The sequence below is a fragment of the Lonchura striata genome, chromosome 28 (genome assembly GCF_050655825.1).
Source record: "Lonchura striata isolate lonStrDom1 chromosome 28, ASM5065582v1, whole genome shotgun sequence".
Classification (NCBI taxonomy): Eukaryota; Metazoa; Chordata; class Aves; order Passeriformes; family Estrildidae; genus Lonchura; species Lonchura striata.
Genome location: NC_140730.1, coordinates 4135611 through 4161655, shown reverse-complemented (window position 1 = coordinate 4161655; position 26045 = coordinate 4135611). Strand labels below are relative to the sequence as shown.

The window sequence follows — 26045 nt, the reverse complement described above, 5'->3', positions numbered from 1 at the left end:
CAAACTTCTGCTTAAAAATCCTGCTGCTATAACACCCAGAAGGTCAGCAGCAAGTTTGGAAAGATTTATCCCTTCCACTGTGACTACTGCAACCTACTTTATAGTTTCTCTCTGAAGGCAGGCAACAGAGTACAACCCCTCTTCCCTTTCAAAGGCTGGGAAAAGAAGGATGACAGCATTCCTCTGGCCCATCCTCTATTCTCTGTCCCCACCCTGCAGCAGGTCAACAACCAAAGACACCCAACAGGTATGCCTAATCCAGGATATCAGACATAAGCTTGGAGCTGGTCTTGCCAGTATCCTCACTGCACAGACCTGAACAGCTCCTCTGCAAGGCAGACCCTCCCCAGGATTTATTCCAGAAGGACAGGACAGCAATCCTTCACAACACCTACGTGGCATCAGGTAATTGTCAGTCCCGTGGCTGGACTGGAGGCAGCAATCCAAACCTCCCCTCTTCCACAGCCTCATTCTGCTGCTCCATTTCCAAACCAGGCTTAATTCCATCTCTTACTGAAATAAGGATCCCTCCCTCCAACCCAGCTTGAGAAGAAGTTTGACAAAGCCCCGCAAGGTGCAGCAGCCCTGCAGGAGCTCACCTGGATGAAGAGCCAGGAGGTGACAAGTGCCAGGCTGCTGTACTGCCCATTGAAGCGGTAGTGGTAGGCATAGAAGGCAAAGTGGTACAAGTAGAAGAATCTGGACAAGAAGAAAAACCAGAAGAAAAATGAGCTCCCTTCTCCTCCCAACACCAGCCTGAGCTGGGGCACTTCACAGGGGGTGACACAGACTCATTAACAGATAATTAGAGCTGCCTGCCTATGAACAGGATGAAATAAGAGGCTGGGGAAGATCAAGGTGATTCCAAGATCCAGGCCCAAACCCAAATTGGGAGAATTGCACTTTGGACCCTGTGATGTGTGGGGCAGCCCCCAAGCAGCCACACAAATAACACCCTTAGGAGAGGAGGCTGTTGTGCCTGGGGTGCTGGGAAGGACTCAGAGGGGCTGGGGAGGACAGGCAGAGGGAATGTGGCCACAGCCAGCCCTTACCTGAGCCAGTGCCTCTTGCTGGTGTTGGTGTGGCAGCAGATGGCATCGTACTGGTCTGCCAGCCACACAATGAGGATGATGTAGAAAGCAGTTGTGGTGTCATTGAAGAACTCAGACATTATGGCCTCCATACCTGGGGACAGAGGGGACATCAGCACGTAGCAGGGCATGGGAAGGGGTCCTCTGTCACCTCAGAGAAGGCCTGTGACTGCACCTGCCCAGGGCAGGTAACTGGGCTCTGCTTATGGTAGCAGATACAGCCAAGAATGCTCTCTGCCACGTCCAATGATCAGCTGCATCCCACAGCACAGATTTTGGGAGATTTTGTTGTTTTTTAAATTAAAATTGTACAAATGCAACGTGGCCACACAGTGCAAGTCTGCAACAAGCTCCAGGGACAGACAAAGCTCTGAATTCTGGGATTTCCCAACAAACTGCTGCTTTTCCAGGGGACCCAGAAGGACAATGGAGCTCACTGTGCCATCAAATTCCAGAGCCTTCTGCCTTGTGATGAGCAGCCACTGTAGCCACCTGCTGCGGCCAGCTTGGAACAGGCAATGAGACTTCCCACAGAGCCCAGAGGGACATGCTGCAGACACAAGCAGTGAAGCAAGTCCTTACCGACCAGAGCCAGGATGACAGTGAGGAGTGGAGCAGCAGGGAATGCAATGGTCATGTTCATCTCCAGCATCTGTAACAGGTCAACTGCAAGAGGAAAAACACACTGAGGCACGGAGAGGATGGAGGGCCACAGAACACTCCACCCCACAGTACTCTCTGCTGAGTGCAGCCACATCCTCTCTCCCCAGCCAATACTTCTCAGGACAAGAGAATAAGCCCTGGCAAGTGAAGTGACTGGAAGCAGAAGCATGTACTCCCCGTGCAGCTACGGGTAGGACTCTTCTGAACTGGAACTAATGATCCTCAAGGTCCTTCCAGCCCAAAGCTGCTGTGACTCTACAACACCCTGTGCTGGAGCAGGCACAGTGCCCAGCACAACCCAAACCCCTCAGCCAGTGCTTACCAATGAAGACAAAGATCTGATGGTGTGAGTAGCGCAGCAGCATGGAGACAGAGAGAGTCTGGAAGAGGAGAGAGAAGGGGAGGCAGATTAGAGCCCCACGGGTGCAGGGAGTCGCTTGGAATCGCAGTGCGGCACAGACCCAGGCGAGCCCGGGCTTGCACATCCCACATTCATTAGCTGGAGCTGTGCAAAGCCATTTCCCAAAGAGTAATTAGAGCTTCACAAACAGCAATTAATCTCTGTGCTGCTGCAGGGGAACAGACAGTAAGGGATTTGCTTGTAAAGGGACCAACCCTGAATGTTTGTGCTGGGGCCACGCCACCCCACAGAGCTGGGAGCAGGGATTTTCCCGTGCTCCATCCCGCTCCTCCCTGCACTCGGTTCCTCCTCAGTGCCCACAGTGTGATTGTGCACAGACCTGCCCCATGGGTGGGACAGCCACACACAAAGTGACAGTCACCCACAGCCACCCAAGACAACAAACACAGAGTAGTTATGGCTTGGGATCTTGTCTGATGTGTATCTGAAAACACCTTGTCTCACACATCATCATTTGGTTTTATCTTGATCCCTCCTGGCAAATCAGTCTGGGCTGTTCTTAAAAGTCTCAGAGGACAAATGTCTGCAGCCTGTACTGACAGTACTGGAGTGTTTTAAGGACACTTAGAAATTAACAGCAGCTCCCTTTTGACAACACTGCAGTTTAAGTCAGCTCTACTGTTCATTTCACTGGTGGACTTCAAGAACTTTAAAAAAAAAACCCAAACAAACAAAAAGAGAGAGTAGGGCCTCATCCTCCACCAACTACACTTTAAAAGCAGATGAGAGCTCTGCTGTAACACCAACCACTGACTGCCCAGCTCCAGGCTGAGGCCAGGCACTGCCCAGCTCACAGTGACTTACGAAGATGACCATGATGACGAAGGCTGCCAGGTAGGACGTCCTGGCCATCCACATGCTGACAAAGCGATAATGCTCCCCAGACACCACGTTGCGAAGGAAACCTGGAGGAAAAGCACAAACACAAGCTCAGTGTGATTAAGCCACAGACTAAGAACCAAGCTCCAGTGCCTGCTAAAGAAACAGGATTTGGAGCAAATCCTCAGGGCAGCACTCATTGTCATGCAGGGCGGTGAGGTGGGAGGAAATCACGTTTCCAGACACCTCTCCCCTCCTGCCTCTCTCATTTTGTCCTTGACAATAACACAGGGAGTGCTCCCTGCATTACAGATTAATCAATAGTCAGAAGATGATAGTCAGGCATCCACAGAACAAACACCCACTGCTCCAAGCAGCTGCTGCTGAGACTCCTCCAGATCTTACCTTTGTTTTCCTCGTTTTCAGCTAAAGCTTTGACACTCGACATCAGGATATCATCGTAGCCCAGGAACTCGTCCAGCAGCAGGCGGCTGAACCTGTCCCCAAAGCACTGATCCCTCGTAGGATCTAGAGAGAACACAGAAAACCTTTCACACTGTTCACACCTGGAGCCACAAAGGCACAAGGTGAGGGATACCTGTGCCACCAGAGCTGCATCTGCATGTGGACCTGGGGCAATAAAACCAAACTTGGGAAGACTGGGAGGGAAAATCTCACCCCCTGACAGATCCAGCCACACTAAAGTGAAAATGGCAGTCGGGCCTTAAGGATTGTCAGGGATGTCACACTGTGTGCTGGCACAGACACAAAGGGAATTTGCCCTCTAGGCTTGGCCTATCTCTGGGGCTCACCCTGACAACTCATTAGTGCACAGGAAAGCTGCTTAACCCCCATCCAGCTCTGCTTCAGCTTGAGTGGGAGGAAGTGATGAGCTCCTCTCTGATTGCTGCAGTAGCAGATACTGAGGTTCACAGGTGTGAGAAGGTCTGAGGCTGTGCTCCTGACCTGGACAGGTTTTAACAGAGCAAGTGCCAGGAGAAGAGAACGCTGTCTGGGGAAATGACCTGCTGGTGCTCACAGTGTGACAGATCTGTGAGCACTGTCCCCAGCTTCTGCACAGCTGCTCTGGCCACCAGGCTCTAACTCTGCTGCTCAGAGCTTCAGTGCCTTCTGCCAGGGAGAGAGCTCTTCCCTGCTCCACATGGGAAAACTGTGCTGGGCATGACATCAGGGCTCACTGAAGCAGGCTCCACCATTTCAGAAAGCTCCTCCTGAAAAGCTGTGACCTACAAAAAGCAGGCAGGCTGCACAATGCAGCTCTCCTGCGTGGGAAGAGAGCACCATCAGCTCCAGGAAAAGTTCCCAGAGAAGGTGTGGAGGTCTCTGCACTGCAGGTAGCCACCCCTGAGCCCTGCCCGGGCTGCCTCCCACTCACCCAGGGTCACCACCATGACGGGGATGCTGAGGCGCTGCCGTGTGCTCTGGGACAGGCGCAGGAAGCCGTATTCCAGAGAGTATTCCACAATGTACTCCTCCTGTGGCCACACTGCGACAGAGACACAGGGAGACTCAACACCCACATCTGCAAACAGCCAGCACAAAGAAATAGCCCCTCTAGGCTCCCTCCCTCCCTCCCATCATGTTCTTGAAAAGGGAACTGGTTGCAAATGTGGGCTCTAGGCTTCCTTCAACCAATTAAACATAAATCAATACAAACTCTTTGGAATTACAGCCTTTGACATTAATGTGGGACTTCTGGGAAAGCTTCAGGGCAGCAGTTTCAGAACCTGCCCACATCTCTGCCTGGCAAGCCCAGAGCCAACTGTTCTTGCTTTGCTCAATTTCTGCTTCCCATGTTGTTTGGGAACCAGCAGGAAAATCCACTTTACACCTGCTGAACACCAAGTAAATGCTCCAGAGGCAAGAGCCCTGCACTTCCCAGGGGACTGAGGTCACTGCTGCAATTACATGTCAGAACTGAAGGCAGCAGCAATTACAGCTTTCCCAAAAACTGGTGGTGCCTGAAGTTCCCCCGGTTTGGTTTTTGTTTTTTTTTTTTTTCAAGAAAGGTTCCAAAGAGATGCTTTTTTGCTACATCATCTCTGAAAGGACAAAACCTCCTGCTAAGCCAGAGCCAAGCAATTTAATCCCTGCTCTTTCAGACTGCCAGGGTGTATCTCCAGGAGGGGGGAGGCAGCTGTCAGACAGCTCCCAGCACCACAGCGACAGTTAAAGGGACACAAGAACTGAACAGACACACCCCTGACCCAGCACTGACAGAGATCTCATGATCCCCTTATTGGGCAGCAAACACAAGCTGGGCTGTTTGGTTTGTCTTTTGTTTCCATTATAAACAGTTTTAAGCTCAAAAGGAAATCAAGGGTTTAAATAGCAACAAACAATTGCTTCCTTTGTATAATAAAGTATTTTTTAATGGTAAAATATTCTGACTAAACATAAAATTTGGTGCACTGAGAAGACAGAAAATCTGGAAAATATAGTAAGACCACATATTTGGGACTGAATTAAAGATGTGAATTTTGTAACTAATCTGGGAAACAGCCTGTTCTCTTCCTCTCCTTTTCTGGATCATTTCCAGCCAGGCATTCAGCAAAACAAGGAACTTCCCACCAGTGCCCCAGCCCAGCACAACGTGACTCTTGTCAGAAACCGGGCACCAGCAATAAAGGTCCTGCACCAAACACATTTACTGCTCTCTGGTCTTAATGACCTTTAATTCAGGACTAATGAGCTCTGGATGAGCATCAAGCAAATCCACTGCAAGACTGAGGAACAAGACAGTGTCCAGTCTCATCCTCCTCCACTGCCACAACCCCAGTGTGTCTGTAGAGCAAAGAATTACAGCCTTCACAGGGACAACAGTGTGGTGAAAGAGCCAACTTCTAGCAAATTTTGTGGGGAAAAAACAAAGAATCCAAGCCCATATCTCTATTATAAGATAAATATTCCTTAGTAGATTTCCTCCCTTAACCACTAGAAACAGAATTTTCCACACTGGAATTCCATTTCAAATAATACAAAGCTACTAAATCTCCCTCTGGAGTTTACAAGTCTTGAGCAGCTTAGGTCAGGCAGGAAAAGGGTGGGATAAGGCCAAGAACATCCGAGTGGAACAGCAGTGCAGTATTGCAATCCACCAAAACCCGCTGGGTGGCTTTTGGGATTAATTAATTGTAGCAAATTGGCTGCTCCAAGTGCTGGTGTTGGCTCCGCACCCAGAACACAGCCCAAACCCTGCTCATGCTAGAAGGAATGTTGCTGTCAGGAAATCCCTGTGGATTGCAAGGGAATGGATCAGAACAGGGGGTTCAGGCTCATCTGAGATACCTGACAGCAATCACTACAGGAACCTGCCAGGCCAAGAGCCTTCGCTCACCTGTGGTTGAGCTGAAGCCTCTTGGCCTGGCAAATTTTCTAATCCAGCCACCCCCCAGCCTCAGGGTAGAGCTTGCTGTGGCTCTGCTGTTAGTACTGACAGGATTATCCCCAGGTAAACACATTGGGAAGACATTTAAGGTCACTGTGCAGGTGCCCCAAGGAGGCAGGATGGGAAGTGTGGGGAGGATGATGATGGGAGGAAGGAGGAGCACAGGTAGCAGTGAAGGTGTGATTACCTGCTCGGGCTAGCATCTCAAACTCGGACACAGTCTCCCGCAGAGGCTGCATACCTTTAGTGGCCGCGTCACTAAACGAGAACTCCTGGCTGTCGTTGTGGGGCAGCTCAGTGCTGCTCACCCGGGATGGCTTGAGGAACACCTTGGGCTCGATATCCAGCTCAAACTGTTGGAAAACCAGAGTAGGGAAAGCCACATCAGCAGCCTCTTCACCTCTCACCTGCCATGCTCTCTCTATCCACACAAAGGCCTACTACCCCACTTGCAAAAGGACATTTGCTCTGGCTCTCCTTTCTGTGTTAAACCATCAGAGGACAATGTGGGGACTCAGGAGCAGCCAAGGAACAGGCTTTGTTTCCAGGAGACCAAGGGATCACACATGGACTTCCCTTCCAACCAAGACTTCTCCCCAGCCCATCACCCAGGCTCCTCTCTCCACCGTACACAGAGAGCATGTCCTTACCTTGATGGAGCTGTTTTCAAACATATCCACAGTCATTTCTTCCTCTTCCTCCTCCTCTTCCTCAGTCGTGGACTCAACCACCATTCCCGGAAACTTCTCGACCCCGCAGAACTGCAGGAAGATGGGGGCCCGGCTGGAGTTGCGCTGGATTTCCACCCGCAAGATTCCATCGCGGGGCCACTTATCCCGCACGTGCTCCAGGCAGTTGATGGGAGAGCGGGAGAAAGCGATGTGGATGTAGGCCAGGATGAAGAGCACAAAGAGAGCCTAAAGGGCAGGAGACAAGGCAGACACTGTTAGGCCTCCTAGTTATCACCAACTCTTCTCTGCCTGTGAAACACCAGAAGAATTTGGGCGAGTGGACAAGAGTTTTGATGCTTCCCTGCATCAACAAGGCAGCAGCAGGACCTTGGCAGTTCCAGCAGGGAACGCACCAGAGGCATCAGGAACCAACTGCTCCTGCTCATGAAAGCTGACAGTGACAACCTTCTGAAAGCACAGGTCCTGCATCCAACAGGTCCCCAAAACCAACCACACACAGCACCAGTATGGGATGAGGCCGTGAGACACGCTGAAGGAAATGGAAACACGTCTGTGCCCTCCAACCCTTCCCTCCTCAGCACAAAGAGCTTCCTGCTGAAACTGAAAGAAGCCTGCCTAGCTCTGAAAAGGCAGAATAAAGAAAACTCTAAGCAAAGCCAACCCACTCTGGGGCAGGATGACCCAAACCCACGTCAGATCCATTGTCCCAAAGACCAGGTCCTGCTTCGTGGAGGTTGAGCTGGCCCTCGAGGCTGTGCACAGAGCACCACAGCTCCCTGTCCTGCCTCCATCCCAGGAACAGCCACGAGCCAGAGCAAAGCAGGGTGCACTAAAAACACCTGTCCCCTGGAGCGAACAGAGACGTCCAAAGTTCAGAGTTCCCAGCACAGCTGGCACAGCCAGAGGAACAGCTGAGCTCAGACCGCCCTTCCCAGCCACCCTGTGCCGTTCTGTCCTCATCAGCCCTGACCTATTTGTGATGAGCAAACAGCCTGGTAAACACCACTCTGCAGAGGAGCTGCACGGGGACACATGAGGGAAGGTAAAGCAGAGCCACCTGCCTGGCTGCAGGAGCCACAGAAGAGCCAAGGGTAATTCCAGGGCTCGGGATGGGAATGTGGGCTCCCACTTCCCTCCTGCCAGCAGCTGGAGGAGAGCTGGGAGCAGGCTGCTGACCCTGCAGGCTGCTCTCCACAGAGCCCTGAGGAAGTTTTTCCTTCTCTGGGAGGAGCTGGGATCAGAGGCAGAAACAAAACAAACTGCTCCCAGCCACTCTGCCTGACCACTGCACTGTTAGCACTATCCCTGTCCCAGCTGGTTTGCCAGGATGCAGATGCACAACTGGAAGAGGCAACAGGATGTGAAAAACCCAAATGTCTTCTGAAAGGGTAGAAAGCATATCTGTACAGCATGAGACAAGCTGTGCTGAATGTTTTCTTGCTGAAACCTAGAGGAGTGTGCTGCTGTTGCCTGGTAAGCAGCTCTGCCCTTCTCCTTTCTCTGATTTCCCACCCTGGAAGGCATGGAGCAGGATTTGACCTAAGGGCAGTCACCCCTGGAGGCTGACAGGCCCCTCTGGGAGGGTCCCCATCCCCCAGCAGGCAGGTGGGCTCACGCCAGAGCACAGTGACACATTCCTGGCACTGCTGAAAGAAACAGCACTGTGCCTGAACTGCTCCCAGAAAAGACAAGACTCCAGCAAAACTCCCAACAATCCTGCAGGTCATGTGGGAAATGTATCCGAAAAGTGCCATTGCTAGGAAACAGAAGATGAAACCTCTCCTGCCTTGTGCCAGCCTGGCTGCCCACCAAGCTGGCTCAGCAACTTATTTTTGATTTACAGATCTGGAAGAGCTCCAGAGTGCAGGAAACAGCGGGACCACCACGGAGATTAATGTTTCCCTCACAGGAGGGGCCCACGGGCGCTCCGGGGACAGCTCGGTGTGCGTGGCCCGAACACCGCCCGCCACCTCCGGCGGAGGCAGGACTTTTGGCTGGCAGGAGGAGCTGCCCCTCACCTTGAGAAGAACGAAGAACTCGAAGACGCGGCGGAAGGAGGGAGGGAAGAGGCGCGCGTAGGTCACTGCCATCTTGAAGAACAGCGCGTGGAAGAGGCGGTCCCGCACGTTGATCAGGGGGTTCTGGTTGAGGTTGGGGTTGCGGACGCCCCGGTTGTTGCCGCCGGCGGCCCCGGCGTTGTTGGCCGGGTGGTGGTTGTTGGCGTTCGGCTGGTTCTCGGACATCCTGACGGCGGGGCCGGTGAGGGCTGGGCCCGAAAAGGCTGCTGCTCCTCCGCCGGGGCTCTCCGTCCCCCTCCCCGGCCCCTGCCCGGCGCAGACGCCTCGGGGCGGCGGCGGCGGGTCAGGCCCGACGGGTCAGGCCTGGGCGGTCAGCGGGGCCCGGCGGTTGCGCGGCCGGAGCAGACGCATCAGGGACGTGGCTGCCGGGATGTCCCCGCGGCCATGGGCGTCCCTCGGCGGGGCGGGGAGGCGCGGCGCGGCTCAGCGGCTCAGCTGTCCCGGCGCGGTCCCGGCCCGTCCCTCAGCGCTCCGCCGCCATTTTCCTCCGCCGGTCCGCGGCGGCTCGGGCGCGTGCGCGCGCACGCGCGCCCCGGGCACGACGGGACGGTGGCGGACACGCTGCGGTCCCGCCCCGCCTCCATGCAAATGAGGGGATTTCCCACTACGCACCGCGCGCACCCGGCACCACCGCGCGGCCGCTTGGCCTGGAAAAGGCAAAAAAATTTCAACAAAGCGGAAGATTTGGAATGAAAAATCAGCACGCGTCGTCTGGGAGAGTGATTGTCTGAAGAAAAACGCAGGGATACAGAAAAAAGGTCTGTTCGTTCTAACTACAACGTTATCAACTGTGGGAGGTTTAAATAGCGCTGCGGGTGCAGGGCAGTTCGTGCTCGCTTCGGCAGCACATATACTAAAATTGGAACGATACAGAGAAGATTAGCATGGCCCCTGCGCAAGGATGACACGCAAATTCGTGAAGCGTTCCATATTTTTCGCCGGGCGCGGTCCCAAACCCCTCCCCGGTACGACCCTTTTGTCGCCCCGGGGTGTCCCAGCCCCCCGCGAGGTTGGGGGAGCCCCCCAGGCGCGGCCCCGACGCATCAACCCACAGATATCCAGGCAGCAACTGAGAGAACCAGAGGAGCTGGCCTCGAGCTGCGCCAAGGGGAATTGAGATTGGATATCAGGAAAAGTTTTTTATGGACTGTTGTGCCTACCCCTGCCCTGTCCCGCACCGCGGTCGCGTTGTGGCGAGGGGAAGAGAGCCACCGCGGGGTTTTATTTTTTATTTAATTTCTCTGTTACAGTAAGCTCAGCTCCGGTGGGGAGCAGCGGGGTCCCAAGGCCAGCCCCAGACCCCCCATCCAGCTCAGCCCCCTGCAGGGAGCCGGGGCCAGCTCCGTCCTGGCACTCTGACCCCTGCCCAGCACCCACTGTCCCGTCGGATGGTGACACCGTGGATGTGCCCAGGCCTCCTCTCTGCAGCTCTGGGGGGCTGCAGTACCCCAAAGCCCTGTGTCCCATGCTTGTGCTGCAGTGACAAACAGGGAGGGTCTATGGGACACCATGGCCCGCTCATACAGCGCTCTCCTGGTAGCTGTCGTCCTCCAGGAACCCGCTCAGCATCCTCCCGGGGCTGGGGGCCGCATCCTGCCGTGGGGCTGTGACCTCCCCGGCGTCCCCATCGCTCTGCTCCTGGGCAAAGTGCATGAAGACCTGCAGGAACGGCAGGATGAGAGGCAGCACCGTGGGACAGGGCCAGCACGCCCTCACACCGCCTCCCCATCACCTGGTCCAGCGTGGTCTGGGACACGGAGTAGTCCTCGATGTGGCAGGGGCCGCGGTGGGCGGCCAGAAGGCTGAAGACGGTGGCCAGGGAGGTGACACGGGCGGGCAGGTGGTACTGCAGCAGCCCCCCGTGCTGCTCCCGCAGCACGATGCCAGGGAAGTGCTGCTGCAGCAGGCTCTGCACCGCCGCCGGGCCAGGGCCCCCCGCCCGCACCACCACCGTGTAGCCGTCCCCAAACCTGTGGGGACACCGCTGTGAGGACTGGCCGTGGCCACCACCCTCAGGAGACCCCCTCAGCCCCCCGAGGTACCTGTTCTTGAGGTGCTGGACGCTGCCCAGGCAGCGGAAGCGGCCGTTGACCATGATGGCCATCCTGGTGCAGAGCGCCTCACACTCCTCCATGCTGGGGGGACACGTGTGAGCCCCCCAGGGCAGAGGGACCCTCCAGGGGGTTCCCACAGGAATGGGGTGCTCCCCTTTGGGGGCTGCAGACCCTGGGTGGGGACTCACCTGTGGGATGTGAGCACCACGGATCGGCCATCCCGGATAACGCCAAGGATGCGCTCCCACAGGAACCTCCGGGCTTGTGGGTCCATCCCCGTTGTGGGCTCATCCTGCAACGGTCCCAGCCCGGGGTCAGCCTGGGCAGGACCCTGGTGCTGCTGTGGGGCCTCCCAATGCCCTCCTCACCAGGAAAACCACAGGGGGACAGCCGAGGAGGGCGATGGCCGTGGAGAGCTTGCGTTTGTTGCCCCCGCTGTACTTGCCCGCCGGCCGGTCCGCGTGCGGGCCCAGCCCCAGAGCAGTGATGCCCCACTGAGCCACCTGCGAGAGACAGAGGGGGTGAGGCTGGGGGCTGCCCCTGGGCTGGGAGAACAGGGTACAGGCCCTACCCTGGGGGTCTCCTCCTCCGGGATCCCACGCAGGCGGCTGTAGAACTCCAGGTGCTCCCGCCCTGTCAGCAGGTCCGTGATGGCGTCAAACTGGGGACAGTACCCCATGTGCTGGTGGACAGACTGGAGGTCGGTGAGCACGCTGTGGGATGGGCACAGGTGAGCACAGGATGGGGACAGGGAGAGGTGAGCACTGCAGGATGGGGACATGTGCCAGGGATATTCGTGGGAATAGGGACAAGCAGCTGTAGGGATGAGGATGAAGATGAAGCAAGCTGCAGGGCAAAGGGGCAGGAAGAGCACAGGGTGGGGATAGAGATGATGCTGTGGGGATGTGAAGAGGGATCCAAGCCGTGGAGTCCCTGCATTCACCCACCTGTGCCCCTTCAACCAGGCCTCCCCCAGCGTCACCTCTGTGTCCCCTGTCAGCATCTTGAAGGTGGACGTTTTCCCGGCCCCGTTCACCCCCAGGAGGCCAAAGCACTGTGTGGGCAGAGCAGGGTCACTGGCAGCCCTGGCCCTGCCCACAGAGCTGTCTGTCTGTCCTTCTGTCCCTCACCTCTCCGGGGGGGATGGCCACGCAGAGCCGGTCCACGGCCGGAGCCTTCCTGCGCCGGTACACCTGCATGGAGGAGAGGCGGCCCTGGCTGCTCCCTCCTGTCACTGCCAGGGGCTCTGGCTGGGCTGGAGCTCACAGCAGGGTCCAGCCCCACACACCCACCTTGGTCAGGTCCTTCAGAAGCAGGAGGTGGCCGTGTGGGGAGATGCTGCCCACCCTCGCTCGCTCCCTGGCCACGTCCTGGTCCTCATCTCCCAGCGAGGGCAGCTCCAGAGCCTGTGGGCTGTGGAAACAGTGGCAAGGGCACATCCAGGGCTGTCCATGCCCTTGAGCACCCTCAGGGTGCTGTGTCCACTTCTGTACCCAGTTTAGGAAGGACATTGATATGCTTGAACACATCCAAAGGAAGGCAACAAGGCTGGTGGGGGGCTTGGAACACAAGCCCTATAAGGAAAGACTGAAGGAGCTGGGGTTGTTTAGCCTGGAGAAAAGGAGACTCAGGGGTGACCTTATCACATTCTACAACTCCCTGGAAGGTGGCTGTGCTCAGGTGGGGTTGGGCTCTTTCTCCAGGCAGCACTGAGAGAACCAGAGGACACAGTCTCAACCTCCATCAAGTGAAATCTCGGCTGGTTATTAGGAAAATGTTTTTTATGGAAAGAATGATAAAGTAGAGGAATCATCTGCCTGGGGAGGGGTGGAATCACCATCCCTGGGTGTGTTTAAAAAAAGCCTGGATGTGGCACTCAGTGCCATGATCTAGTTGAGGTGGTGCTAGGACATGGGATGGACTCGATGATTTAAAGGTCTCTTCCAACCTGGTGATTCTGTGATTCTGATTCTCAGTGATTCTGAGATTCTGTGTTTCTGGTTTTCAGTAATTCTGGGATTCTGATTCTCAGTGATTCTGCGATTCTGTGATTCTGATTGTCAGTGATTCTGGAATTCTGGGATTGTGATTCTCAGTGATTCTGTGATTCTGATTCTTAGTGATTCTGTGATTCTGATTTTCAGTGATTCTGGGATTCTGATTCACAGTGATTCTGGAATTCTGACTTTCAGTGATTCTGGGATTTTGGGATTCTGTACCCCCCGGCCAGTGCTCACCCCAGGCGCAGGAAGAAGTGATGGTACTGCAGCAGGAGGGTGAAGAGGAAGAAGACGATGCCCTCGATGGCCATGGCAAACATGTTCTTCCCTGCCAGGTCCCAGGATAGGGGGGACACGAAGCGCCTGTCCCCTGCAAGCAGCCAGAGGAGCTGTAGGAATAGGGGACCCCTGTGCTGGGCTTTGGGGAGGGTGAGCAGCCCTGACACCCCCAGACTCACCGAACCTCTCAAAGGCATCAGCCATTGCCTGGTTCTTCACCATGTCAATGAGGCCTCGGCCCAAGCAGAAATGAGGGAAGATGAGGAAAACCTTCTTCAGGACGCGGTTGATGTCATTGAGGTTCTGATGGGGCAACAAGGAGAGGAGTGGGGGAGCTGGCACCGGTGCTGCAGGGAAGGGATGGGGGGTGCAGGGCATCCCAAGGCTCACCTGGTCCACGAAGAGCTCCAGCACAAAGGTGGCCACGCTGCCGTTGATGCCGATGAAGAGGTTGATGCAGGTCAGGGCCACATAGGCGGTGCTGGGGATGCTGAAGAGGAAGGAGGCTGGGTACATCAGGGGGGTGATGGACCACCTGCAGGAGGGAGAGCAGGGGCTGGCCAAGGTGCACCTCCTGACCTGGGGGGCTTGAGAACGCACCCACCCTCCCAAGCACCACAACCCCTCACCCCCGCTGCCCCCAGCCCCACAACCCCCTCGCCCCTGCTGGGCTATGCTGCCCCATCACCCGTAGAGCAGCAGCAGCAGCACCAGGGAGGGCAGGTTGGCTGAGGACACGTAGGATTCCTGCTGGAAGCAGAGGAAGATGAGGATGACCAGCAGGGCGGGGACCAGGTAGTTGCACTGTGGGGATGGAAAAGAAAGGAAAAGGGTCAGGGTGGGAACAGACCCCTTGGAACTGATCCCTGTCCCCATCCCCATGCCCACCATGTCCCAGGCAAAGTTGCCCAACCAGTAGGTGATGGGCTTCATCCCGCTGACAAACTGAAGGTGTTTGGCCTTGCTGACCCGCTCCTCGATGAGGAAGACGACGAAGCTGGCCGGGATGAAGGACATGGCGAAGATCACGCAGATGGAGACCAGCACGTCCACAGAGGTGGCCATCCTGCCGAGGAGGGGAGAGCTCAGCGGGGGCCAGAGGGGGCTGCGGGACCCCCATCCCCACACTCACAGGGCGGCCTCGGAGAGCTGCTCCTTGGTGAGGTTCAGGGGGTGGTTGGTGGCCGTGATGCCGAAGCGCGCGGGGTCGGTGCCGGGGGGCAGCCGGGCTCGCAGCAGCCCATTGCTGGCCACGTTGAGGAAGGAGACCATGGCGTGCCAGCCCTTGTTGTTGAACCAGACCTGCAGCATGGGGAGGGCCAGGTAGCTCAGAGCCCCCCACCCAACCTGGCACTGCCCCTGGCTGTGCCTGCAGCACCCGCTCCCACCAGGAGCATCCCCACTCCCCACCCAGCTCCTGCTCTCCTCCAGGCCCAGCCATGCTCAGGCCTTCTTGGGCTGCTCCACCCCTTGAGGGGACACCACTGTCACATCCCTCAGCCCTGGGCACACCTTGATATTCCTGCGGGCATCCAAACCCTCGATGAAGCGGCTGAGGTTGGCCAGGAGCCGATCCGAGGGGCTGCCCTGGGTGCAGACACACAGGGTGAGGAGGGGTCTCCCAGCACTGGGACCCCGGAGCTGAGCCAGGGGCTGAGTCCAGCTGTACCAGGGTAATGTTGAGCAGCACCCGGAGCTCCAGCACGGCCTGATCCACCTCTGCTGCTGACGGCAGGGCCTGGGAGCTGCCAGCACCCAGGGAGAAGCCACCGTACCTGCAGGAGAAATGGGGCTCCCAAACCTGCCAGAGAGGCTCCCACTGCCAGCGTGCCAGGAACTGGGCTCGAGGATCCACATGGGTCCCTTCCACCCTGGGAGATTCTACAATTCTGTGAAACCTGACCCCCATTCCCCACTGCCACCCTTGTGCCAACTCAACCCCCCACACACCCAGGTGCCAGAGTAAGGGACACAGCAGAGGGCTGAAGGCACCTGGATCATGACTCTGCCCAGGGACCACTCAGGCTCTCCCCAAACCCACCAGGGATCTCCTGTCTCCCTCCATCCCTGGCTGTGCCAGGCCCCAGCCCCTGCCCAGCTCACCTCTGCTCATTCACCCACTTCTTGTTCCTCAGCCTGAAAGAAATGAGGTGGGGGGACTCAGAGGAGAGAGAAACCCCCCGAGGGGACATTAGGGCAGCACCAGCCCACCCAGCCACATGTCCCCAGCAGTGTCCCCTTCCCCTGGGTGTCCCTGGGGTGTTCCCTTGGTGTCCCCACAGTGCCCCTAATGCTGCCAGCCCCAGCACTCACTCCTGACGGATGATCTGGGGATAGGTCTTCACCAGGTAGTCAGAGATGTTCCTGCCCGTCAGGTTCTGAAGGATGTCCCCTGTGCCCCTCTGCACCTGTGAGATGGACAGATGGGCTGGATGGACATGCAGCCCTGTGGCACCCCCAAAGCATCACCTGCCCCACAAGCAGCAGTGATGCAGCCCTGGGGTGGGGGTTACCTGGGGAGGTGGGAGCCCCCCCGCCCCCTCAGGACACTCAGGCAGCATCCTGTGTGCCCCTGGCCCACTGCACTGACACGGGGGGGACGGCTGGGCCCGTGTCCAGTTCCCACGCTGCAGCACTTCCAGCAGGGATGGGGGGGCTGAGGGGGCTGAGAAGCCATCGGGGTGAGAAGCTGGTGGGCACAGCCCTGTCCTGACACCAGCAAGAGAGAGGGAGAGAGAGAGAGACTCCTGTTACCAGCCTGGTGCGAGCCAGGGGCACCAGGACCCACCGTGGGCACCCCACAGCATCACACCAGGTGGCAGAGCTGCTCCGTGGGCAGGTGGGCACCGAGGTGGGGGCCAAAGCCCGGCTGCCCCCGTCCCGCGGGCACTCACGCCTTCCCCTCTTCCTTCATGCACTTGGTGCCGAAGCCGGGCTCGGCCAGGAGCGCCTCCAGCAGCCGGGCGGTGTCCGGGTCTCCCGGGGCATCGTTGCTGCCAGGAGACACGGGAGTGAGCTGGTGGCACTTGGGGACCAAGGACACGGCGGGCAGAGGGCTGGGGACACACCTGAAAAAGGTGAACTGCTGCCCGTACATCCAGGGCTGCAGCTGCAGCGGCGGGTACTTCCCGAAGGGCGGCACGATGAGGCTGAAGAGCAGCGCGATGCAGACGAAGACGGCGGGGAGGACGATCTGAGGAGGCCGGGGTGGGGTGGGGGGGATCAGGGTGGGCTTTGTCCCACCCTGCCCCGTGCCCTGCCCCGTCCCCTCCCCGCGGCCCCACCTGCGCGAAGAAGCCGCGGGTGCTGCGCCGAGCGTGGAGCATCCTCTTGGTGAAGAGAGCGCGGAGCTGGCGGCAGGTGAGCGCCCAGCCCCTCACCCTGCCGCAGGGCTGCCCCGCCGGGCCCCGCAGCAGGTCTGTCTCCCGGGGCTCCTCCGCTGCCGGGGCACACACGGGTCGGCAAGGGACTTGTGCCAGGCGGGGCGCAGGGAATGGTGCTGGCAGGGGTATCCCCCCAACCCCAGCAGGGAAGGGATGCTGCATGCAGGAGCCCCCAGCCCCTCCAAACAGCCCCCAGCTCCTACCTCGCCGGGCTCCTTTGGCTCAATGTAAAGGAGAGGAGAGAGGGGTTACAGCAGTGCGGGGGTCAGCGCCCACCCAGGGCAGAGCTGGTGCCCCAAACCATCACAGCCCCCCCCAGACTCCCGTGGCTGTCCCCATGACAGTTATCCCTCCAGGATAAACAGGCTGGATATTCCTCTGGGATTTCATATCCCATCCCAACTCCTGCACAGAGCTGGGCTTCCCCAAACCCATCCTCATCGCAGATCTTGGCTCTGGGGACACCCCAAAACTGGGAGGTAGCTATGCTGCACGAGGGTCCCTGAGTATCCCCCTGCTTGAAGGGCCATGTGCCCGAAGGGATGCCTGCTGGGATGGACAGCTGCCCAGGTGGACGTGTGCCATCACCCCAGCCCAGGGGCTGGAGCTGGGGAGCACTCAGCAGCAGCTTGGGGGTCCCACCTCCCCATCCTTACCCATCTCTCCATCGGCCACATCCCCATCCCCCATCTCGCCAGGGACTGCTCCTTTCATGGTGCCTGAAAAAATGAGGACAAGATGCCAGGGCAGGACCAAGGCCACAGGCTGTGACACCTCTCTGCATCCACAGGTGCTCCCAGTAGGGCCCCCAGCCTGGCAGAGACACACAGGGTGCTGGGGACACCCCACCCCCCTGCTCTGGGCTGCTGAGCACCTCCCCAGCCCCGCTGTACCCCAGAGCTCAGCTCCAGCCAGGACTGAGGGGTTTTACCTGTGGTGTCAGTGTCCAGCGCCGTGTTCTCGGCAACCTTCAGGAAGATCTGGAGGTGTGGGAGGGTTGGTGTTAAACACACACCAGCACCCACAGCCCAGTGAGAGAAACCCCCTGGTCACCTTGGGAGCCCCTTGACCACAGCCCCCCCTGGGTACCTCTTCCAGGGTGGTGTCAGAGATGCCGTAGCTGGAGACCCCCAGTTCCCCCAGGCGTGCATCCAGCTCGCGGAACAGCTCCCCGAAGGCCCCGTCCCTGGCCCCGCTGTAGGGCAGGACAAAGAGCACCTCGTGCCCAATGTCCTCCACCAGCCGGGAGCCAGGGACCATCTTCTGGATCAGTGCCGACAGCTGGGCCACATCTGGAGGGATGGGGAGGGCTGGAGACCGGGGGCAGGAGCCACAGGCTGGCACAGCTGGCCACAGCTCCACGTGCCTGGCATCCCAGCCTGAGGGTCCCCGGGGAGATGGAGGGGATAGAGATCCCCTTCTGCACCTCCAGTGAAAGGAGAGGGGCTGGATGCAGGGCTGTGCACCCCCAGCCTCCCTGGCGGGCAGGGGATGTTTGGGGAGCAGCTGGGGTGGCACTGTGAGGGGACAGAACGCTCACCCACGGCGCTGGCGTCACTGCCCCGCTCGCTGCCCAGGCCTGTGTCACTGCTGTGCTCCGAGTCACTGCCCTCCTGCAGGGAAGGGTGGCTGGAGCCTGGCACCCCACAGCAGGAGCTGGCCCCCAGTGCCCCCCAATACCCAGGATGGACACAGTGGCTGCCCGTCGGGGGATGATCATCAGGGACACACCTTTTTGGTGACACCGGGGACGGTGCCAGTGTTGCCGCCCGTGCCGCTCCTGTCCCGCTTCACCAGGGTGAGGTGGTATCCGGTGCCAAGCCTGGCCTTGAGGAAGAGGGGGGACCCGCAGCAGCAGAGCCGGCCCTGGGAGATGATGGCGGTGCGGTCCCCCAGGAGCTCCGCCTCGTCCATGTAGTGGGTGGACAGGATGATGGTGCGGCCTGGAGACCAGGAATGGGCTTGAACCCAACCCCCTGCCCAAGGTGCTCCTCACCAGCACAGCCCCCTGCTCACCCCGGAGGGTGAAGCGGGGACCCCCAGCCCTGACCTCTGCGGTACTTGAGCAGCAGCTCCCAGATGCTGCGGCGGGAGAAGGGGTCGACGCCGGCCGTGGGCTCATCCAGGATGACCACCCGGGAGCCGCCCACGAAGGCGATGGCCACCGAGAGCTTCCGCTGCATGCCACCTGCAGAGGGACAGTGTTGGGGGGGGCTCGGGGCCAGCGAGCCCCGCCCGGGCACCCAGCCTGACCCCCACGCACCCGAGAGGTTCCTGGTCTGCTCCCGGCGCTTGTGGGGCAGCCCCGTGTCCTGCAGCAGCTGCTCCATCTCCTCCCACACCTGCTGCTCCGAGAGCCCCTTCAGCCGCCCGTAGAACCAGATGTGCTCCTCCACCGTCAGGCTGTGGGGACAGGGGGAAAGGCAGGGTGAGGGGCACGGGGACTGAGTGATTGCTTCACTCCCCACAGCACCCCAGCCCTGCCTACATGTCAAAGAGCACGTTGTGCTGGGGACACATCCCCATGGATTTGCGGATGCTGTCGATGTCAGAGCGGATGTCCCAGCCCAGGATATAGGCAGTGCCCGAGGTGGGGGGCAGGAGGCCAGTCAGGATGGACCTGGAAGTGGTGAGAAAAGCAGGTCATGGAGCATAGGGGCAGCAGGGCTTGGGGCCAGGGTACCCTGTCCTGTGTGGGGACCAGGTGGGGACAGGGTCAGGCTCAGCTCCTGTCCCCAGCCATGGCCACGCAGCCCCTCTGTGGCTCACATGGTGGTGGTCTTTCCAGCGCCGTTGTGGCCCAGGAAGGATGTGATCTGCCCCTCGTAGAAGTCCAGGCTCAGCCCGTTGACAGCAGCATGGCCGCTGCTGCCATAGACCTTCACCAGGTTGCGGATGGAGACGCCGGGCTGGAGGTCAGCAGGCGGCTCCTCCACCAGCACTGGAAGCCACCAAGGGGTCACATCCCCAGCCAGGACCCCTTGCTGGGGGCAGCACCCCTTGCCATGGGGTGCAGGACCTTCCTCTGGGGATCAAGGCCTGGGCTAGAGGGCTCCAGCCCTGCTCCACGGCCACTGCCCTCAGCCACGCAGCTCCAGGGTGGGCAGGGACTCACCTTGGGGTGCAGTGTGGGGGCTGGCGTGGTACAGGGAGTGCCCGGATGAGGGTGACTCTCCAAACCAGTAGCTCTTCAGGAAGGGGAAATTCCAGGGCTTGGGGATCCCGTACTGACCTGCAGCAGAAGGGGTTAAGTGGGGCTGGGGCTGAGTGGCAGCTGGGGGTCAGGGGAGCTGCACTCACCTGGGAAGACCCCCTCGAGGTACCAGGTGGCCAGGCCATAGAGGACAGCGTCCAGCAGCAGCAGCCCCATGGCTGCACCGAAGCTGTAGGGGTCTCCTGGCACGGGGCTGGCAGCCAGGTTGTGCCACTGGATGCCCACCCCTTGCTCCTCGTGGAGGGAGAAGTAATCGCAGCCGAAGCCGAAGGCCACGGGGGACAGCAGGCTCTGAGGACAGTGAGAATGGCAGCGTGGGCAAAGATTGGCCTGGGGGGTGCAGCCCAAAGTCCCCCAGCCAGAGCAGCGGGGGCACTGCAGAGGGGCAGCTGCGGGCTCACCACAAGGACACGGATTGGGAAGGTGACGTAGTCGCGCCAGGCGACGCACAGCACGTAGGGCAGGTACAGCGAGAAGTAAATGATGCCACCGCACGCCGAGGCCAGGTTGGCACGGGGGAAGAAGGTGCTGATGAGGAAGCACTGGCTGATTGTGGCCACGGAGAAGGTGCTGAGGAAGAGGAAGATGACTGCTGGGTCGCTGTAGGGCAGGATGTTTCCCAGCTGTGGATGGAGGCAGGTTGGAGCCTGTGGAGCCTCCCGTGCTGGCTCCCAGCCCTGATGTTCCCTGTGTCACCCATGCCATCCCCTGAGACCTGCAACCTGCCTTGAGGATGAGGACAAGGAGGGCAGAGCTGAGGAGGAAGGGGATGAAGCTGCTGAGGAACCAGCTGAGCCACAGGATCCCGCTGCTCAGCCCCATGGTCTTCATGGTCTCCTTGAGACGTGTCTCCTTCTCATGCACCACCCCCTTGATGATCATGGCCACTGAGTAGATCCAGGCCAGTATCATGAAAAGAGGCAGCGAGCGGTTCAGGACCCTCAAGAACCTGAGGAGATACCACCAGCCATTCCACCCTTAGCTCAACGCTCTCAGGCCACTCTTGGGGCACCAGGGCACGACCAGCCCTGTGCCACCTCCCTGGTGCACTGTGCTGCAGGATGCTTGGATGCGTCCCCCATTGCAGCAGGGGGGTCACCCAACAGTCCCAGGGCCTGGGGCTGCCCCTGCCCACTTACATATCATCCACATAGCAGGGGTAGGGCATCTGCTGGACGTAGACCCCCGTCCGTGGGGCAGCCCCAGTCTGCACCCGCACCACCGCCTGCTCCACCAGGTCCTGAATGTAGACAAAGCCCCCCCAGACGTAGCGCAGGTCACTGAAGGGGTCAGCTGCAGGGCCTGGGTCCCAAAACCTGTGGGCAGAGCGTGGTGCTGGGACCAGGGATCTCCTGGCAATGAGCACAGGGTGCCTGGCTGGGCATGGAGACAGGCAGGGTGGGCATCCCCCAACCTGTCCTTGATCTTGTTGGTTCTCGTGACGTCGTCGATGTCCATGCGGATTTTGTAGCGGACATGGGGTGGCAGTCCAGGGGCTGTGGCATTGATGGGGGGCTGGAAGACCACTGCTGCCCAAAACTGCTGCTCCTCCAGCAGCTCCAGGGCTCGGGCTACCAGCTGCTCCTCGGTGGCCACTGCCTCGATCTTGTCCAGGCAGACACACTGTGGGAGGGCAGGTAGGGCTCAGCGGGCAGGGGTGGTGCAAGGGGCCAGCCCCCCACAGCAGGGTGACACACACCTCCATGAACTGTGACAGCGTGCTCAGGACTGTGTCCACATCAGCATAAACCTGGTGCCAGGTGAGGCCTGGTCCTCCTGCTGGCCCAGTCAGGAATGTGACCAGCTCTGGTAGCTTCCAGGAGGTGCCATTGAGGAACCCATCCAGGAGCTGGGCTGTGCTCGGGGCCAGCAGCAGATCCTGTAAAGCACCAGGATATGGGAGGCCATGCAACCCACCCTGCTCCAGCTGCATCGCACCCCGCTCCTGGCCAGCTGCCCCCCAGCATAACCCATCTTGCACCCCACAGCAACCCTGTTCCCAATAGGAGGAGCATGGGGTCACACACCTGGAGCACCTGCATCTCCAGGCTGCTGTTGAGGATGGTGTAGATTCGGGGTCCCAGCTCCTGCCAGGCAGCCCCCAGCTCCCCCAGCACCGCCAGCTCCCGGAAGGTTCGATTCACCTGTGTGAGAGAGGCGAGGCAGGTTCGGGATGAGACCTCCCCAAACCCCCCCAGGCCCCCTGCAGCCTCCACTCACCTCAGCCATGACACTGTCGGGGCCAGGCCCAGGTGGGGTGTACAGGATCTTCCCCACAAAGAGGGGCTTGATCCCCCGCCAGAAGATCTGCGAGAGGGGGCTGGACTCCAGGCTGCGGAGCAGCTCCCGGCAGAAGGGACCTGGGGGTGCAGAGCTGAGCCCTCGCCAGCAGCCCCCACTGCCCCCCACAGCCCCTGGCTGAGCCTCCCACAGCCCCCCACTCACTGGTGCTGCCTGAGGCCATGGGTCTCTGCTCCGAGCTGTTACGGTCCAGGAAGGCTTTGACATCATTGTCCTCGTACCAGTTGAGGGAGGGGATCCTGAGCCCCCCGCCCTCGGGGTGGCCGCAGGCGATACGTGACAGGGCTGTGAAGGTGCCCGTGCTGGTGTTGGGGGCCCTCAGCCCCACAATCTCCTGACGCAGCTCGGCCAGGCTGGTCATGGAGGAGACCTGGGGAGAGTGGGATGGGAGAGGAGAGGGGCAGTGAGGGACAGGAGCACCCAGGGGCACGGTGGGGGTGGGCAGGGGGCAAGGGAATGAGGGGCGTACCTCCTCCATCAGGGATGCTGCATCCCGCAGGAAGCTGCCCAAAGCTTCCACGGTGCCAGCGATTCCGCCCAACTCGGAGCTCAGCTGTTCCTGCAAGGGGCACGAGAAGCGGGTCACAGCCCTGCCAGGGGCTCTGCCTTCCAGCACCCGACCGCGCTGGGGGCTCACCGTCAGGAGTCGTGGGAAATCCATCTGGGAGAGGAAGGAGCCCTCCATGGCACGGAGCTGGGAGCTGGGCAGCGCGCAGAGTCCTTGCTGCAGGCTCTGGGTGCCGCCCACCAGGAACCCCCCCAGGACCGAGGCGTTGCAGACCAGGGCCTTTAGCGGGAGGCGAATGCTCGCCAGGGAGAACTGGAAGGAGAGAGCAGTCGTGATGCGGGCACCGGGAGGGGCACCGGGAGGGGCACCGGGACGGGCACCGCGGCGACACTCACGATGCGGGGGCTGAGCCGAGTCCCCATCAGCTCATCCACCAGCGCCGGGGGCAGAGACGTGTTGGTCCGCAGGAACCGGGAGAAGGTCTCGTCCTCTTTCAAGTACTCCCTCACCGGCAGAGCTGGGGGAGCAGGGGTTAGGCAAAGGGTCCGGCTCCCCGGGCACCCCCCAGCCCCGGTGCTCACCGCTCCGCCGGTTCCCGCTGTCCCGGAGCCGGCGCAGGGCGGGCAGGAGCCGCGCGAAGCTGCGCAGGAGCCGCTGCCCGTGCCCGCGGAGCAGGACCTGCCGGGCTTCGGCCAGGAGACGGGAGACGCTGTGACATGGGACAGGGGTGGGCAGTGAGACCCCGGCCCAGCCCCGCTCTGCCGCGCAGCCCCCCGGCCCCGCCGCTCACATGGAGCCATCGAAGTTGCCCACCACGCCAGGGGCCTCTCCCGCCGTGGGGTGCCGGAAGCAGGGGTTGTTCAAGTTGCAGATGATGCCCTGCAGCCAGGGCAGGGTCCCCGCAGACGGCAGCGCCTTGTTGGGAAAGTGGCCTGAGGGAGAGGGAGGCTGGTTCAGGGGGGGCAGTGCAGGACCCCCGGGACCCCACACACACCCGAGCAGGGAGATGGCAGCGAGCCCCCACCCTGCGACCACCTCCCGTGTTTGTCCCCCCCGTGCCACCCCGAAGGGTTCCCGTACAGGGGCACACAGAGGGGTCTTAGCTGGCTCAGGAGGTCCTGCGGGGACACTCACACTCGTGCTGCTTGAAGGGCGGGTGGGATCGCCGCACTGAGACCAAGATAAGGAAGAGGAAGAGGGGCCACAGGATCTCGATCGCCAGCTGGATCTGCGGGAGAAGCAAGGCTGGTGGGGTCCCGATCCCCATCAGTGCCCGGGGCTCTGCCTGCCCCTGTGCCCGGCACCAGCCGCTCTGGGTAGCCCCAGCCCAATCGCCCACTCACCCGCTGCCGCCGGCGGTAGGTGAAGTTCTTCCAGAGCAGCAGCCCCAGCTGGGTGCCCACGGCCATCGCGGGGGTCGCGGGCCCCGCTCGGCTCCGGCTGCGGGTGGGAGCAGGGGGGGCAGCCCCAAGCTGAGGGCGACGGCTGGGCTCTCGCTTGCTTCTGCTTCGGGGCTTATCACAGCCCGGGCACTGTGCCGGGCACAGGGCTGAGCTCCGGGGCCGGCATTCCGGCAGCAAAGCTCCTTTCCGGAGCTAAAGGCTCAAGTCACATTCTTTCCTAAATCAAAAGCACCAGAATGGGGCACGAGCTCTGCCCAGGAGCCCAATTCACTGCCCACGCCAGGCACAGAGAGCAGTCCGGCACCCCTGGAGTAGCTCCGGACGATGTGGGCAGCCCAGGAGCGGCTGAGACCTGCCCGTGCCTCAGTTTCCCCGTGAGAGGGATGTGGGTGGGGCTCTCATCAGCCCAGGAGCGGAATTTCTCCGGTGCAGCGGGCTCGAGGCGCGAGCTCCGACACCCGGATCCCACGGGTAGCACCCACGTCTCTGCCAGTTCCTGGGAATTCACCTACCTCTGGAGCGGGGCCAGCAGCTCCGGGGCCCGGCAGCAAAGTTCTGCCAAGACGGCTCGGTGACGAGCCCGGTAGCGGCGGCGGCACGACCCAACCCGCAGCATTCCGCCCGGTGCACCCGCCCACGCCCCGGGAGAACCGAGCTCCGGGGCGGCTCCCTGGGCACCACCACCCCCGCCTTGCCCCTCGCTTTTCCCCGGGGCCGGGGGAGCCGCTCACTCAGCCGCCGCCCCGCGCTCGCCGCCGCCGCCCGCGCCCGGGGCTAAGCCGGGTCCCGGGCGCAGCCGGGATAAACGGGCACGGGGCAGCGGGATTAGGATCCCAGCTGGGAAATCCGCCTAATCGGCCTGCGGGGCCGGACACGAGTGGGTCCGGGGCAGGATTCCTCCGGGGATGCACAAGGGTCAGATGGGGTGACACGGGGAGACAGAAGCAGCTGCCAGGTGGGGGTGACACGGGGAGACAGGTGTCTGAGTGTCCCCAGCCGCTGGAACCGGAGGGTGCTGCGGAACTGCCGGTCCGGGGGAGCCCCAGCCCCGCGGGGGCGGCGGCTCTTTTCGGGACAAACCAACCACAGGATTCCCTGGATCCTCCCGGGGGACTCGCGTGGGAATCTGCTCACTCATCTCACGAGGACAAACACGCAGCATCGCTGCAACCGGGAGCTCGGTGGACCCCACGACCCCGGCAACCGCCGGACCGGCGGCTCCCGGCCCCGGCGCCCTCCGACCCCGCGTCCCCCGGCCCGGTTCGCCCCACTCTGGGCGGGGTGCGGAGTCACCGCGGGGCGGACAGGTCGGGAAGAAGTGGGGACAGCCCGCGAGAGATACACACAGCCCAGGGGGGGCATGGGGACAGCTCGAAGGGACCGTGAGGACAGTCCAGAGGGGACATGGGGACAGTTCGGGGCTACGCTGGGGACACGGGAATAGCCTCGGGGAGGGGGGGGGCGGGGAGGCACTAAGAGCCTCGGGGGGACGCTGAGCGGCCGCATCCAGCCGAGACCCGCAGCCGGGACACAGCCTCCCCTCGTTCTTCTCCCCTCTCGCAGCCCCCGGCCCGGGACCCCCGTTACCTGCTGCTGCTGCGCGGCCCCTTTAAGAGACCCCGCTGCTCCGCCGGGCGCGCGCGGGCCCCGCCCTCCCCGCGCTACAAAGTAGCCGAGGGCGTGACGTCACGGGAGCCGCTCTTAAAGGGGCAAGGACGTGGGGGGGAGTA

General features: G+C 60.5%; 2 protein-coding genes, 1 long non-coding RNA gene and 1 other non-coding gene across 9 annotated transcripts in view; 2 read left to right on the top strand and 2 right to left on the bottom strand.

Annotated features, from left to right (window-relative positions):
• The window catches only part of TMEM259 (transmembrane protein 259), a 12153-nt gene extending 2475 nt beyond the window's left edge, over positions 1–9678 (bottom strand). Inside the window, exons 1-10 of one of the 2 annotated variants that reach the window (XM_021540095.3) lie at positions 9114–9678; positions 7054–7320; positions 6645–6756; positions 4391–4501; positions 3400–3522; positions 2980–3080; positions 2077–2134; positions 1674–1757; positions 1053–1185; positions 600–699 (exon numbers count right to left, since the gene is read on the bottom strand). In XM_021540095.3, the coding sequence (XP_021395770.1) occupies positions 600–699; positions 1053–1185; positions 1674–1757; positions 2077–2134; positions 2980–3080; positions 3400–3522; positions 4391–4501; positions 6645–6756; positions 7054–7320; positions 9114–9338 (1314 nt within the window). In that variant the 5' untranslated portion in view covers positions 9339–9678. Of the gene's footprint in view, positions 1–599; positions 700–1052; positions 1186–1673; positions 1758–2076; positions 2135–2979; positions 3081–3399; positions 3523–4390; positions 4502–6590; positions 6757–7053; positions 7321–9113 lie in introns of both variants that reach the window. The other variant, XM_021540094.3, reaches the window with a different exon arrangement.
• Positions 7316–10109, top strand: LOC146765056 (uncharacterized). The gene is made up of 2 exons (XR_014950281.1): positions 7316–8568; positions 8939–10109. It is a non-coding gene; the product is annotated as an uncharacterized LOC146765056 (long non-coding RNA).
• On the top strand, positions 10003–10109 carry LOC116184541 (U6 spliceosomal RNA). Its single transcript, XR_004149297.1, has one exon. It is a non-coding gene; the product is annotated as a U6 spliceosomal RNA (small nuclear RNA).
• Positions 10010–26045, bottom strand: ABCA7 (ATP binding cassette subfamily A member 7). 5 transcript variants are annotated; one of them, XM_031507095.3, is made up of 51 exons: positions 25903–26045; positions 24256–24532; positions 24047–24140; positions 23703–23844; positions 23494–23621; positions 23308–23429; positions 23042–23224; positions 22874–22963; positions 22549–22774; positions 22324–22463; positions 22131–22247; positions 21803–21982; positions 21518–21726; positions 21243–21419; positions 20830–21052; positions 20505–20726; positions 20190–20394; positions 20005–20121; positions 19659–19830; positions 19378–19509; positions 19153–19292; positions 18940–19077; positions 18621–18832; positions 18430–18502; positions 17979–18181; positions 17821–17869; positions 17546–17608; positions 17093–17110; positions 16791–16945; positions 16575–16699; positions 16401–16499; positions 16020–16215; positions 15820–15914; positions 15610–15642; positions 15176–15281; positions 15019–15093; positions 14639–14808; positions 14395–14572; positions 14195–14310; positions 13897–14041; positions 13686–13809; positions 13465–13597; positions 12520–12640; positions 12358–12420; positions 12175–12281; positions 11799–11940; positions 11596–11730; positions 11416–11519; positions 11216–11308; positions 10906–11143; positions 10010–10832 (listed from the first exon to the last, which is right to left on the bottom strand). In XM_031507095.3, exons 2-51 carry the CDS (start codon positions 24319–24321, stop codon positions 10692–10694), a joined length of 6735 nt encoding a protein of 2244 aa, XP_031362955.3. In that variant the 5' UTR covers positions 24322–24532; positions 25903–26045; the 3' UTR covers positions 10010–10691. The 5 variants fall into 5 exon arrangements, with proteins under 5 accessions (XP_031362955.3, XP_085418518.1, XP_085418520.1 ...); XM_085562392.1 differs by having other exon boundaries at positions 16791–17110; XM_085562394.1 differs by lacking the exon at positions 17093–17110.

Coding starts and splice junctions, on each gene's coding strand:
- ABCA7 (XM_085562392.1), bottom strand. CDS start 24,321: ATGGCCGTGGGCACCCAGCTGGGGCTGCTGCTCTGGAAGAACTTCACC. Junction 15,915..16,019: donor GGGGGCTCCCACCTCCCCAG/GTAACCCCCACC, acceptor TCCATCTCACAG/GTGCAGAGGGGCACAGGGGA. Junction 15,094..15,175: donor TGCTGCTCAACATTACCCTG/GTACAGCTGGAC, acceptor GTCTGCACCCAG/GGCAGCCCCTCGGATCGGCT.